The following is a 14,701-nucleotide window of genomic DNA, read 5'->3' on the forward strand; positions in this document are numbered from 1 at the left end:
TCCAATGTAGAGTTTGTCAGTGAAATGCAGCTGATAGTGTGGCGCCATCTTGTGGCTTCAGATGACACCACATGCTGTGTGCACAAGGGAGAAGTTGGCCTTCAGAGCTGTCTACCTTTCTAAAAATAGTCTAAAATGCGTTTTAAGGAGCAATATGATGAAACTGCATCTCCCAAAATGTGTGCGGCAGTCCAGATAGTGAGTATGAGCTTTTTAATACTGTGTATTTAATAGGTTGTTTCTCCCTGACCCAAAAGCAAAAAACAAAAAGCCCACTGCCCTGAAATACACACTCTGGAATTGGAGTTCAGTGACTGCCTTTCTCACTGCCTGCCAGACCCCATTAAAATTTTGGTTAATTTAAGCCTTACAAACATCTTCTCCTTCTGAAAGGTTATTTATGATTTTTTACAACTCATACAACTCATACATCACACTTAGTCATTCATTGAACATTCGGCATTAATTTGAACTTTGATTAAGGTATAATGTAACAATAACACAAGTTACAGACCAGAATAGAGACTTCACAGAAGGACACCACAGCTGTAATGATGCTGTCAAAGAAGCAAGTATTTCAACGTAGGATGTTTCCTTATCCTCTGATGACATTTCATTTTTATTTTATGATTTATTACAGTAAATATATTACAGATTTCCCCTTTAATGTTGTCAAATGGTCTATTTTAACCCAAATCATGATTCCTGAACATAACCAAGTAGTAGTTTTGGCTAAACTTAAACAAACTGCAACAGGAAACTTTGTGTCCTGAAAGCTAACTTCCCATGTGCACTCTGTGTTGCAAGCAGTTTAAAGCAGTTCTCCACACTGATTTGGCACTTGACCGCAGCTCTAGGAACAATAAGTCGCCAAAGCCCATCAACGTCCCAACAGAAGTCTGTCAGTGTGGCATCAGAGAGGTTTGACCTATCACCCGAACAGAGAAAATCCCTCCTCTTTTTCTCCTAAACTTTTGATTGTTGTCCTAAACCTGAAGCAGAGAGAAGCTGATGCGTGGTCGAAAACACATTGAGGGAACCTTTGCGTTCCCACACTTTAGAGATTAACTGGTAAACCAAATAGACTTAATAAATAAACTTTTAGACACTTTGAAAAATCAGAGAAGTCCCTTAAGTCCTAAGGGGAAAATGACGTATGATTGCCTATTCTCTCTTGTATATTGAAGCTCTTCTATCTCCTAACCTCTGCTCCTTTGTCTTTCCAGTTAATCAGAGTTAGTATATCAGACTTTGGCAGACCCTTTAAACTCTTAATCCAGAGCTTTAACCCGTATTGTAGTGCCGATTATTTACTGAGGGGTATTGCAACATTGTCAGTATTATTACGTTTTTGTTGTTACATGTTTGGATGTTTATTTGGCCATTGACTGGCTGATTTTGGAGTGTACAGATGGAAATCAGAGGAATGAAATTAGTAGCTTGTTCAATGCACTTTTACTATGGGACATTTCCATTCGCAGCGCCATTTTGAGGGCTTAGATCCCTCTAGAAATGAGAAGGGTGCAATGAAAGAGTGGTGCAAAAAAAAAAAAAAAAGAAAAATTAAAAACATGGTGTGAAGAGAAAAGAGTGAAAAAGGGCAAGTGAGGTTGGGGACTCCGGCTGGGCCGCTGGAAACACATTAGTCGACAGTCTGTTGGATGGCAGGGACACAAAGAGGTGGCACTCGTACGTACAGTAACAGGAGTGTGTTGAGTTTGAGATCCTCGCCTGTCCGCGCCACCTGCTCCGGAGCGTGAAAGAAAAAAAAAAAGTGGAATGTTCTCTGACACATTTCTGTCAAATCATGCACTTGGCGTCGACCTGCATGTCTAAAGAAGGGTGCACAAAGTGTGATGTGTTGACTTTAACCTTTCATAGAAAATTGCTTGCAATATGGAACACACCTGTTACACGACAATTTGTACTGCCTGAGAGAAGTTGCATCCAGTTTTAGAGGTTGTATAATTGTGAGGAGTCAGTATTTTTATGGTTGGAAAAAAAAATATCCTCCACCGAAAGATGTACAGTTGGAAAAAAAAGCATTTTGTACACCATTCTTGATGTTTGAGATAAGATTAAAAAAAAAGATTGAAACATTGAGGAATGTTCCATTTTCCTGTAAATTGTACCTCTATTTATTTGCCTTATTTAGTTTGCTATATTTTGTATGTACACACAGCATTACAACAAAATGTTATATTAAAAATATGAATATGAATAATTAAACTGTGGTCCGTGTATGATGGATAGTTTTGAGACTTGTATAAGAATGAGAATCTTTTTTTTTCACTTCTATAATTTTATTTTTGTTTTGTCTTTTGTAGGGTTACAATAAACTTTTGTCCCTTACAACTGATTGTTTATTATTTTATTCAAGTTGGATTCTGGGGTCTATAATCTATAATAGTGCTGATGTTTTTAGTCCATTAATTATTAACTGTCCATATTGATAACTATAAATAATCACTCAAGAAAAATGTCAAACATTCTGCCGCTTTTTTGCAGAGTTTTTTTCAGTAAAACACTGGTAACTTTTGCATGAGTTTGGAGTAATACACAGTTTTAACAAGGTAGTGAATGTAGACTTCGCTCTAGCTCAGTGTGGTAGACACTGGGTGGTACAGACATGTATATTGCTATATCTTGGCACTTTGATTGACCCTTCACTAAGCCCCACCTCCAAACAGCAACTGTCCAATCATAGCTTAGCAACCGTAACTAGAGCTGTCAAGCTTTCCATTTCTCTCCATGTTGAAGATGTGCAGGAGGCTCTTAGAACAGCGATGCTCGGTGTTTCATGAGTCTGGTCGGTGGCGTCTTTTTTGTAGTCTCTCAAAACAACGTGACACACAAGAGCACACGTGTGGGGAATAGATTAACCTCATCTGCTCTAATATAAGCTGCAAACCTTAGCATGTCAGGCTAACTAGTGCTAGCTTATTAGCTGCAGTGACTTTACCTCCAGCCAAACTTCTTAGATTCCTACTGGGGGTTTGAGAGGGAAGACGTGGGTTGACATGTGGGTAATGGACATATGGACATTTATAGTTAAAGGATAGGAAGTTCATCAGTGTTTGTGAATTTCTGGATCGACAGACACTGCAGCACATGCTGCTGCAGCAGAGATGCTCAGGACTCGACGCTGCCAGAGAAACTGCACACAAACCGAACCTCAGGACGGGTTATATTCATCTCACCCCTGGACAGAGGGTTGGAAAACACTTTCACTAACAGCTTTCTGATATTTCCAAGGAACACTGAACACCAGTTGCAGACTCAGGCTGTCTGAGGGACACGGGTGAAATAAAGAGAATCCAATTCAGAATGATTGTATATTCTAATATTCTGTCCAGAGTATCTGTTAACAGATAAAATGTTTGTATTGTGCCCACTGAAAAAAAGTGGCAGTGTAGTCGCTCACATGTATTAAATTCATTCTGTGCTGCAGTTATATCTCTTTTATTTCCTATGAATGATGAATATGAGTGTGATGTAGTTCCTCACTGTGACCACTGGAGGGCAGTGAAGAATCACCACACAGACTCATACTATTTGATGACAATGTGTTGACATGTAACATGAATACATTCAACATGTCATGGAACTCACAATGTGTCAAAGACAAAACAGCACATTTCACTTCATTCTCATGAAGCTTTTTATTTGAAGCCTCAAAGGTATTAAATTCAACAGAAACCAAAAGATTGGATCAAAAGACTGGATCCGCATGGACACGCCTGAAGCGGGTACACAAGCTCTCGGCCAAGTGGCGTGACACGAGATATATGAGATCTCGCATTTTTAATGTTGCAGTTTACAGACATTTGGATTACACCACATGAGCAGCATGGAGACATTTTGTGTTTTTTTGTGTGTGTTCTTTTTTTATATTTTAAAAAATCACTTCAATTGTACTGGATTTGGCTCCAACGCTGTTTTCTGCTGAAGCTCCAGGAGTGTTTTGTGAACTGGAGATCTTCATCCATCCTCACATCAGCACAGGGGTGAATTTTCATTTCTGGATGAACTATCACTTTAAGATTGACAGGAGGGAATGACAGGCAGTGAAGTGTGAAAGGCTGCATTGACAATGAAATTGAACACAACAGTGTAATTTCATTATTTATTACAATGACTGTTCAGAGTTATATACAGCATAATGGACATGTGTCGTTGTATTACTATTTGCATGTTTTCTGACACCATGTGCATTGATACAGTGCAAACAGAAACTAACAAATTATATCTCTTTGAAACCGTTAAATTTCCGGTGTGTAAGATTTACAAGGACCTACTGGCAGAATATGTCAGACTTGAAATATAATATTCATTAGTGTGTTTTCATTATTATTATCACCTGAAATAAGGATCGTGTTTGTGTTACAGTTTATATCCACAGAGGTCCACATGTCGCCCCGCCATGTTTCTACAGTAGAAAAATTAAAACACTGGCTTTAGATACAGTCTTTCATTCTTTGTTCAAGTTTTATGTCCACTGTAGGTTCTCCTACATGCTGGGAAGGGGAGGGTGAGTGAAGGTGTTTGCAGTTTGCAAGCTCATCACCAGATACCTCTCAATCCTACACACTGGTCCTTTCAGTCACAGAATTTTTATTTTCCACACCACTGGCACTGGCTGTATTTGTCACAGCAGGCAGCAGAGTTGTAGTAATGGCGGTATGCGAACTGGAACACCCCTCTTTATCTCAGGAAGTTCCCTCTCGAGGGTCTCATGTAACAGAAGGAAATCATACTGGTGGAGCTTGAAGCTGGACAGTAGGAAGACCTGAGGAGACACAAAACCTTGACTTCGAAGACCTGGAACAAAAGGGAACAGATTTCATGATGATAAGACAGATAATATGATTACAACTATCAAGCAATTAATCTCACTATTATTATAAATGATCACATTAGCAGGTCACTCACCTTGAATACAGTTTTGCCTGATTTTTTCAAGAGTCTTTTCTGCATCAAAGTTCCGGCTGCTTCTTTCCTCAGCTCGTAGATCGTTGTCAATCTTTGAATGAACAAAGTAGAACTTCTTGCCCATCCTCCGAATCTCCAGAGCCAGTTTCACATCATTCTCTCTGAAGCGAGTGTCTGAGATGATGATGAAGAAGTCAAACCTCTCAAATCCAACATGCCTCAAGTACCTGTGAGCTGGAAACCTCGTGGTGCCAACACCAGGAAGATCCCAGAGTGTAATACTAGGATACTTTGGGTGGGGGTAATCTTTAACCTCCATGGTGGTTTCTACACAACCAGTTGGAGCAGCTCTCTCATCCTCGTCGTCTACGCCTCTAAAGGCATTGACAAAGGTGGATTTACCAGAGCCAGACTCTCCTGTGATGGCGATGTTTAGTGGAGTGTCAGTCATTGTATCCACTGGATTATCCATGATGATCCCTGAAAGTGGAGTAAAAGAGAAGTTAAAAGGTGGCTGGTGTACAGTAGAAAATTTAATCCTTCATTGATCTAACATCATGCAGAAACAAGAGAATACATATATACTGTGTGGTAATACAGTGACACATCTCACTGTTATCATCAGCAGCAGCATGCAGTTTATTCAAGGAGGACAGGAAATTGTTCTGCACTGCAGGATGAGCTGAGCTCATTTATAAATACTAAGTACTGATTAAAAAAAAAACACAATTACAAACAAGAATCTGACGTGCAAAACATTTTTAGAAATCTTCTTCATTTAAATATCATATAATGATGTTGTATAACATCAAAGACACTACATTAATTTACCATAATAAGGTGTGTAAATAACTTCATCAGCAGTAAAAAAGGTGACATCAGACAGTAATATTATAAGTTCAGTGGATCCTCTTTAAAGTATCTGTGTTAGACAGTGATAAGCAGCTCATGTTTCACTAAAATAAAAACTAGTCTTTTGTGAATATTGGAAGTTACTCACTCTGAAGTCTTGATGTTGAAACAGAGACAAGAGCAGACCAGCCTTTGAGTTACTATGACTTGTTGAGCTGCAGGAGAAGTATATATATATATAGTTTCTTTACTCCTACAAGAACAATGGAAGGTCTTATCAGAGTTCAGCCCCTCACACACTGACCAATGAAAATGTCCTTCTGTAAGTGCTGGTCACCCATTGGTTATTGTGAAGCAGCTGACTTCAAGGAACGAGCAGATTTACAAGAAACAGAGAAACATGGAGAACTGAAGACTTTCACTTTCACTGCAGGCTACTGAGTGACCAATAGTTCAGCAGCGTCCTCTGTCCAACAGTCTTTTCAGCTTCAATAGTAGTTACATTCTTGGTAATTATTGTAAGTCAGTCCATCTGAATAAAGAAAATAACCTCATATTGATTGTGGTAGATCTCACCTCTCCCAAAGTTTGATCATTTCTTTCATGCTGTTTTTCAGTTTTCATCAAAGCTTATGTTGGTTCAGAAACTGTTGATGTTTCAAGCCTCTTTTGAGCCCTTAAGACATTTTATATGATTCTGATCTCTTTAAACAAACTTCACCTGACTCTGTAATGTACAGCGTACAGTGAACTCCTTCATTCATTCATATATGAATGTGGATTATTTCTAAAAGTGTATGTAACATTTCTCAAATGACATGTCAGTCAAAAGTGTGGACCTCACTTTAAGGGATGTTCCTTTTTCCTGTACATTGTTTGCCTCATTTAGTTTGCTATATTTTGTATGTACACACAGAATTATAACAAAATGTTCATGAATATGAATTTTCAACTGTGTCCATGTATGATGGATCATTTTGAGTCGTGCATGAATATGTATATTGTACATTATTATTTTATTGCTGCTTTTCTTTTGGAGGGTTACAATAAACATTTGTTTAACATTTCTATAATCTATAAAGCTGCTGACACTATCAGTCGATTAATTGATTAATTGCACATCGACAAATATTGATAAATATAAATAATGGTTTGAGTCATTTATCAAGAAGAATGACAAACTTCTGGACTTCTTTCACTAGTTAAACATCTTCTACAGATCAAATTCTTCACTGCTTGATGTCAGAATAAGAAAGAAAATGAAAGCTGCTGCTTTAGTTCCTGATCAACATGTTTCTAATATTCTGTCCACCACATCTGTAAACAGAGGAGGATGAAAATGTTGCTGCTGCTCACATTGTATGAGAATGTTTTTTTCTGCTGCAGTAGCATATATTGTTTGATATCACATGTATCATGAAAACTATCAACAGTAGAAATAAAATGTTTATTGATAACAATGTGTTTGTGATAAGAATAATGATGATAAAGATTACATTGAATATCTGTATTTACTTTGTGTAGAAAGACATGACATGGTACAGGGTTCATACTGTTTGATAACTACATGTTTATGATGAAAACAGAAACTATGAATACATTGAACATCAACATGAATCATCAAACTCATCATGTGTTTCATATAAAGACAAAACAGCACATTTCACTTCATTCTCATGAAACTTTTTATTTGAAGACTCAAAAGTATTAAATTCAACATGATGAAAAATATTTAGAAAAACACCATCATATTAACTGATCTGCACAAAGTATTGAAATGTGCAGCTGAATTATCAAGATGTGTTTTGTATTAAAAGAATTCAAAAGCTCTTTGCATTTTACATTGTTTGATATAAAAATACAATATTTCTTCCTCTATTACAAGAATAAAGAGCTGTGTTTTACTGTGATTATAAGGTATAAAAGTTTGCATTGTTAGATTAACACCTGCATATATAAAGGCCACTGGATGAAGTCATCAGCTGCTAAACTAATTATGTATGTTTGCTAAAATGTGCAGCTGGAAAACAAACTAGGATTTTATTCTTTTGTACTCTGCAGTTTAAATGGGCAATGAAATGTCACTGCCATTCATTTTGCAGTGTCACACTGAGGTGTTCAAACCCAGAGCCTTTTCAAACACCCTCTGTGCATCATCAGCGAGCATGTTGAGGAAAGTGTTCAGAGCTTCTTTAGTTACAACAAAAGAGACGCCTGCTGCTACTATGATTCCAAATATTGGAATGAAACTCAACCCTTCCTCTGCTGCCATCAGTGCAGTTACAGTTGCACACTGAGTGAGCTGCTTCAGGATAAGCTGAGGATTTATATTTTGTAAAGCCAGAGGTGACTTGATGACAGCCTTCAGGTCCTCCAGTGACACACGTGTGGTATCAGCGAGTCTCTGCAGTGACCCACTATCAAGACCAAACCCATTTCGGTACTGTGTGACAACTGAAGCCATCAGAGCTGCATCAATAGCAACAGAAAATCCAGGAATGGGTACAAGTGCACCAGCTGCAGACAGGAAAGCACAGTATGTTATCTGGCCCTGGAAAGCTTCTTTCTTCTTGTTGATGATCTTCAGGCTGATGTTGGGCATGGCAAACAGCAGAGCATCCTTCTTGTGTGCAGGAAGTTCTTTCTCGAGGGTCTCATGTAAGAGAGGGAAGTCATGCAGGTGGAGCTCAAAGCTGGACAGCAGGAAGACCTGAGGAGACTGAATACCCTGACCTCGAAGACCTGTGTCACAAAAATTATACAATTACAACTTTTAAAATGCATTATATAATATGCACAATGTCCAGTACTACATTTACTACAAATAATTAAGATATATGTGTGCTCTAGAGTTTCAAACAGCTGTCATCTATTTTAAAATATATTAAAATTACTATGAATACATGACATAGCAGGTAAACGTTACTCACACAACTCCTCTAATTACAATGTTATTATCAGAATATTTTTTTCTCTGCAGTTTGTCTTGTACATACGTAAAACACAAAACATAACATTTAATCAAACAACAAACAAAAACTGCAGACATGTTACAGTATTCATTGTGAATAAGTGTCCACAGGACAATCAACTGAATCACTATATTTTATATTCAGTTCTTAGTCTAAGAACTTGGAACCCAAACTCTGATTCCACCGTTTGACAGATTCAAGGAACCTAAAAAAGAATGAAGGATCATTACATCACTAAAAAACAGTCTATGCTTTGCTAGACTTTGGTGCCAGTTCTACTAAAGCCTATGGGAGATGCATGTAGAAGTATACTAAAACCTATCTACACTGTATGACTTCTCATTCAGAAACACCTGTAAAAATGAAAAAATAACTTCAGAGAATGTCATGATGATAGATTTTTTCCAAATGTGTGCATTTATTTTAACTTGTTAATCCTCAAACAGCATGACTGACATAACAACTCCCATGAACAATGGTGGACTCAGACTGTTTGAGGGGAGGGGCAAAAAAATTAAAAGGGCACCAGCTGAATGTAGAGGGGTATCAGTGCACTGAAAGATGTGATGTATTTATGGTGAAATGGTTTGAATCCCTGGTTTATATTCTAATTATTTTATTACACGACTTAAAATACAAAAAATACTACACCTCTGTAACAAAAACAAACAGGCAACTATTTTCTATCCTGTCAGTCTGCCTTCATGGCATTACATCACATTTTGTCCACTGGCAGGGCGCTGTAGGCAAACTTGTTTTTGTGACTTGTTTATAATTATGGAAATCCAATAATTAATCTCACTATTATTATAAATGATCACATTAGCAGGTCACTCACCTTGGATGCAGTTTTCCTTGATTTTTGCAAGAGTGTTTTTTGCAACAAAGTTCCGGCTGCTTCTTTCCTCAGCTTGTAGATCGTTGTCGATCTTTGAGCGAACAAAGTAGAACTTCTTGCCCATCCTCAGAATCTCCAGAGCCAGTTTCACATCATTTTCTTTGAAGCGAGCGGCTGAGATGATGATGAAGAAGTCAAACCTCTCAAATCCAACATGCTGCAGGTACTGGTCAGCTGGAAAGTTGGTGGTGCCAACACCAGGAAGATCCCAGAGTGTAACATTGGGATACTTTGGGTGGGGGTAATCTTTAACCTCCATGGTGGTTTCTACACAACCAGTAGGGGCGGCTTCCTCATCCTTGTTGTCTACGCCTCTAAAGGCATTGACAAAGGAGGATTTACCAGAGCCAGACTCTCCTGTGATGGCGATGTTTAGTGGGACATTATTCACCTTCTCCAAATACTCCTTGATCATTGTAGCAGCTAAGGCTTGATCATTCTTTTCTAGAGCTTCTTTAACGTCTTCAGCCATTTTGTTCCGTTGATCTTCCATGGTGATCCTTCAAAAGTATAGCAAACAAGAAGTTAGAAAGTGACTATTATCTTTTGGGGAATAGCAGAAAGTATAATCTTACACTGATCTAACATCATGCACAAAAAATGAGAGAATGCAAATATACTGTGTAGTAATACAGTGACACATCTCACTGTTATCATCAGCAGCAGCATGCGGTTTATTCGAGGACAGGAAATTGTTCTGCACTGCAGAATGAGGGTGAAGCTCTCATTTACAAATACAAAGTACTGATAAAAAGAACAATTACAAACAAGAATCTGACATGTGCAAAACATTTTTAGAAATCTTCTTCATTTAAATATCATATAATGATGTTGTATAACATCAAAGGCACTACATTAATTTACCATAATAAGGTGTGTAAATAACTTCATCAGCAGTAAAAAACAATCAGAGTTATTCCACAGAGGAAGGTGACATCAGACAGTAATAAAATAAAAACTAGTCTTTTGTGAATATTGGAAGTTACTCACTCTGAAGTCTTGATGTTGAAACAGATGAGACAAGAGCAGACCAGCCTTTGAGTTACTATGACTTGTTGAGCTGCAGGAGAAGTATATATATATATATATATAGTTTCTTTACTCCTACAAGAACAATGGAAGGTCTCATCAGAGTTCAGCCCCTCACACACTGACCAATGAAAATGTCCTTCTGTAAGTGCTGGTCACCCATTGGTTATTGTGAAGCAGCTGACTTCAAGGAACGAGCAGATTTACAAGAAACAGAGAAACATGGAGAACTGAAGACTTTCACTTTCACTGCAGGCTACTGAGTGACCAATAGTTCAGCAGCGTCCTCTGTCCAACAGTCTTTTCAGCTTCAATAGTAGTTACATTCTTGGTAATTATTGTAAGTCAGTCCATCTGAATAAAGAAAATAACCTCATATTGATTGTGGTAGATCTCACCTCTCCCAAAGTTTGATCATTTCTTTCATGCTGTTTTTCAGTTTTCATCAAAGCTTATGTTGGTTCAGAAACTGTTGATGTTTCAAGCCTCTTTTGAGCCCTTAAGCCCTTTTGGAGGGTTACAATAAACATTTGTTTAACATTTCTATAATCTATAAAGCTGCTGACACTATCAGTCGATTAATTGATTAATTGCACATCGACAAATATTGATAAATATAAATAATGGTTTGAGTCATTTATCAAGAAGAATGACAAACTTCTGGACTTCTTTCACTAGTTAAACATCTTCTACAGATCAAATTCTTCACTGCTTGATGTCAGAATAAGAAAGAAAATGAAAGCTGCTGCTTTAGTTCCTGATCAACATGTTTCTAATATTCTGTCCACCACATCTGTAAACAGAGGAGGATGAAATGTTGCTGCTGCTCACATTGTATGAGAATGTTTTTTTCTGCTGCAGTAGCATATATTGTTTGATATCACATGTATCATGAAAACTATCAACAGTAGAAATAAAATGTTCATTGATAACAATGTGTTTGTGATAAGAATAATGATGATAAAGATTACATTGAATATCTGTATTTACTTTGTGTAGAAAGACATGACATGGTACAGGGTTCATACTGTTTGATAACTACATGTTTATGATGAAAACAGAAACTATGAATACATTGAACATCAACATGAATCATCAAACTCATCATGTGTTTCATATAAAGACAAAACAGCACATTTCAGTTCATTAAACATGTTATTTAAAAACTTAAATTTATTAAATTCAACATGACAAAAAATAGTTATAGACAGACTCCATCATATTACCTGATTTGCACACTGACTTAAAATGTTTTCTAATTGTGATTTGATTTTACTTCATCATCTCCTGAGGCCCATACTTCAAACTCTTTCATCGATATCACAGTTATCCAGATTTGTATCCTGTTTTTTTTTTTTTTTTTTCCTCAAAGAATGTTCAAACAGAATCATTTTGATCCAGGCACCACAAGACCAGGATCACAGAATACTGATTTGCAGTCTTTGGATCTGCCTCCGTCTGTTGGCCAAAGTAACATTTCATTAACACAGATGTGAAAATGTTGGGAGTTACATTATTATTAATAAGTCGATGCCTCGCTAGATAAAAAAAACAAACAAAACAAAACTGTAACATAATGTTTTGTCAGCATACTACTGTTTTTATTGATCAAAAGACCCTCAACATCTCTCCATTTTTACACAGCAGCTGATTTTTTGGTGTTCTCATTGGAAATATTTAGTTATTGTTACTAATTGTTTATGATTTGTGTTACTTTAAGAAATGCAAGAAATGAATAAAATGATGATTGAATACATTATATTAGCCCTGTGTCTCCACCTCGAGTCCATGCTGAACCCACCTTTCCAGTGAGATGAGGATAATCCTGGTTTTTAGCATCAAAACTATCCTACTCTGCACCTTAGAGTTTTGAAATACCCAAAACAACATTTGATCTATATTCTGGGGAAGATTGGATTACCAAAACCTGTATCCCAGTTTTGTAGATGAAGATCACATATCCGGGTTTTAAAATACCCATCTTAATCCTATCCAGATAATTCTGTTCTAGATTAAAAGTTTTGAAATGCTGGCCCCTGAAAATAGAAGTCATTATATTTTTGTTACCTTAGAATGAGCCGTTTATATGTACAGAGGTCACAGGTCCTCTTCTGCTGAGGTCCCCATGTTCTACAGTAGCCCAGACTGGTCAAACCAAACTGGCTCTATATAGAGGGTTTCATGCTTTCTATACATGTATACATTTTTCCCACCATTGACACTTCATTCCTCCAGTGTTAGGCTTATTTGTCAAGAGAGGCAGCAGGATGGTGGTGATGGTGGTGATGGTGGTGATGGTGGAGTTGGTTCAAGATTTGAAACACCCCTCTTTATCTCAGGAAGTTCTCTCTCAAAGGTCTCATGTAACAGAGGGAAATCATACTGGTGGGGATCATAGCTGGACACCAGGAAGACTTGAGGAGACTCAATACCTTGTCTTTGAAAACCTGTCAGAAAAGGGAACAGATTTCATGATGATAAGACAGATAATATGATTACCATTATTAAAATATATAAGATAATGTATATATCTCAACTTAGATGTTCTTTTGTTCCCTGACTAATTTCTTATTAGTGGTGAGACTTGTTTTACATTATGAAAATCCACTAATTAATCTCACTATTACTATAAATGATCACATTAGCAGGTCACTCACTTTGAATGCAGTTTTCTCTGATTTTTGCAAGAGTCTTTTCTGCATCAAAGTCCCTCCTTCTTTCCTCAGCTCGTAGATCGTTGTCAATCTTTGAACGAACATAGTAGAACTTCTTGCCCATCCTCTGAATCTCCAGAGCCAGTATCACATCATTTTCTCTGAAACGACTGTCTGAGATGATGATGAAGAAGTCAAACCTCTCAAATCCAACATGCTGCAGGTACTGGTCAGCTGGAAAGTTGGTGGTGCCAATACTAGGAAGATCCCAGAGTGTAACTTTAGGATACTTTGGGTGGGGGTAATCTTTAACCTCCATGGGGGTTTCTACATAACCAGTGGGGGCGGCTCTCTCATCCATGTCATCTACGCCTCTAAAGGCATTGACAAAGGTGGATTTACCAGAGCCAGACTCTCCTGTGATGGCGATGTTTAGTGGAGTGTCAGTCATTGTATCCAGTGGATTTTCAGTGGTGAACCCTGAAACTGGAGTAAACAAGAATCTAACATCATGCACAAAATATGAGAAAATCCAAATATATTATGTGATAAGACAGTGACACATCTAGCTATTGAAAATGCAAAACAGGAAACTTGTTCTTCACAGCAGAGTTAGGGTTGAGCACTCAGCTCCACATGTTGATCATAAGGCACCATACCAACAAAAATCATATACACCACATCTTTAATAATTCTGAAATGTGTGTCCCCTCCTCATTTAAAATATCATATTTTATGCAGTACAACATACTACGGTGTGTAAATAACTTCATCAGCAGTAAAAAATCAGAGTTATTCCACAGAGGAAGGTGACATCAGACAGTAATATTATAAGTTCAGTGGATCCTCTTTAAAGTATCTGTGTTAGACAGTGATAAGCAGCTCATGTTTCACTAAAATAAAAACTAGTCTTTTGTGAATATTGGAAGTTACTCACTCTGAAGTCTTGATGTTGAAACAGATGAGACAAGAGCAGACCAGCCTTTGAGTTACTATGACTTGTTGAGCTGCAGGAGAAGTATATATATATATATATAGTTTCTTTACTCCTACAAGAACAATGGAAGGTCTCATCAGAGTTCAGCCCCTCACACACTGACCAATGAAAATGTCCTTCTGTAAGTGCCGGTCACCCATTGGTTATTGTGAAGCAGCTGACTTCAAGGAACGAGCAGATTTACAAGAAACAGAGAAACATGGAGAGCTGAAGACTTTCACTTTCACTGCAGGCTACTGAGTGACCAATAGTTCAGCAGCGTCCTCTGTCCAACAGTCTTTTCAGTTTCAGTAGTAGTTTCATTTTTGTTAATTACTGTAAGTCAGTCCATCTGAATAAAGAGCATATCCCAATATTTATTATGAAA

At 37.4% G+C, this 14,701-nt stretch overlaps 3 protein-coding genes across 3 annotated transcripts; all 3 read right to left on the minus strand.

The window, feature by feature from the left end:
• Positions 1-1,347: 1,347 nt before the first annotated feature.
• On the minus strand, positions 1,348-6,794 carry LOC146310404 (interferon-gamma-inducible GTPase 10-like). The gene is made up of 3 exons (XM_084742337.1): positions 5,933-6,794; positions 4,933-5,412; positions 1,348-4,821 (listed from the first exon to the last, which is right to left on the minus strand). Exons 2-3 carry the CDS (start codon positions 5,402-5,404, stop codon positions 4,649-4,651), a joined length of 645 nt encoding a protein of 214 aa, XP_084598463.1. The 5' UTR covers positions 5,405-5,412; positions 5,933-6,794; the 3' UTR covers positions 1,348-4,648.
• A 418-nt stretch (positions 6,795-7,212) lies between these two features.
• LOC146310405 (interferon-inducible GTPase 5-like) lies at positions 7,213-10,795 on the minus strand. The gene is made up of 3 exons (XM_084742335.1): positions 10,645-10,795; positions 9,595-10,154; positions 7,213-8,526 (listed from the first exon to the last, which is right to left on the minus strand). Exons 2-3 carry the CDS (start codon positions 10,145-10,147, stop codon positions 7,889-7,891), a joined length of 1,191 nt encoding a protein of 396 aa, XP_084598461.1. The 5' UTR covers positions 10,148-10,154; positions 10,645-10,795; the 3' UTR covers positions 7,213-7,888.
• Positions 10,796-11,650: 855 nt separating this feature from the next.
• Positions 11,651-14,378, minus strand: LOC146310406 (interferon-gamma-inducible GTPase 10-like). The gene is made up of 4 exons (XM_084742336.1): positions 14,275-14,378; positions 13,341-13,823; positions 12,481-13,130; positions 11,651-11,991 (listed from the first exon to the last, which is right to left on the minus strand). Exons 2-3 carry the CDS (start codon positions 13,786-13,788, stop codon positions 12,934-12,936), a joined length of 645 nt encoding a protein of 214 aa, XP_084598462.1. The 5' UTR covers positions 13,789-13,823; positions 14,275-14,378; the 3' UTR covers positions 11,651-11,991; positions 12,481-12,933.
• Between the last annotated feature and the right edge of the window lie 323 nt (positions 14,379-14,701).

Source organism: Lutjanus erythropterus, chromosome 18 (assembly GCF_056507025.1).
Source record: "Lutjanus erythropterus isolate fLutEry1 chromosome 18, fLutEry1.hap2, whole genome shotgun sequence".
NCBI classification, from domain to species: Eukaryota; Metazoa; Chordata; class Actinopteri; order Lutjaniformes; family Lutjanidae; genus Lutjanus; species Lutjanus erythropterus.

Excerpts from the sequence above, each read along its gene's own strand:
- LOC146310405 (XM_084742335.1), bottom strand. The coding sequence starts at position 10,147 with ATGGAAGATCAACGGAACAAAATGGCTGAAGACGTTAAAGAAGCTCTA. Across the intron at positions 8,527-9,594 it reads CAAGGAAAACTGCATCCAAG|GTCTTCGAGGTCAGGGTATT; the intron begins GTGAGTGACCTG and ends TTTGTGACACAG.
- LOC146310406 (XM_084742336.1), bottom strand. The coding sequence starts at position 13,788 with ATGACTGACACTCCACTAAACATCGCCATCACAGGAGAGTCTGGCTCT. Across the intron at positions 13,131-13,340 it reads CAGAGAAAACTGCATTCAAA|GTTTTCAAAGACAAGGTATT; the intron begins GTGAGTGACCTG and ends CTTTTCTGACAG.
- LOC146310404 (XM_084742337.1), bottom strand. The coding sequence starts at position 5,404 with ATGGATAATCCAGTGGATACAATGACTGACACTCCACTAAACATCGCC. Across the intron at positions 4,822-4,932 it reads CAGGCAAAACTGTATTCAAG|GTCTTCGAAGTCAAGGTTTT; the intron begins GTGAGTGACCTG and ends CTTTTGTTCCAG.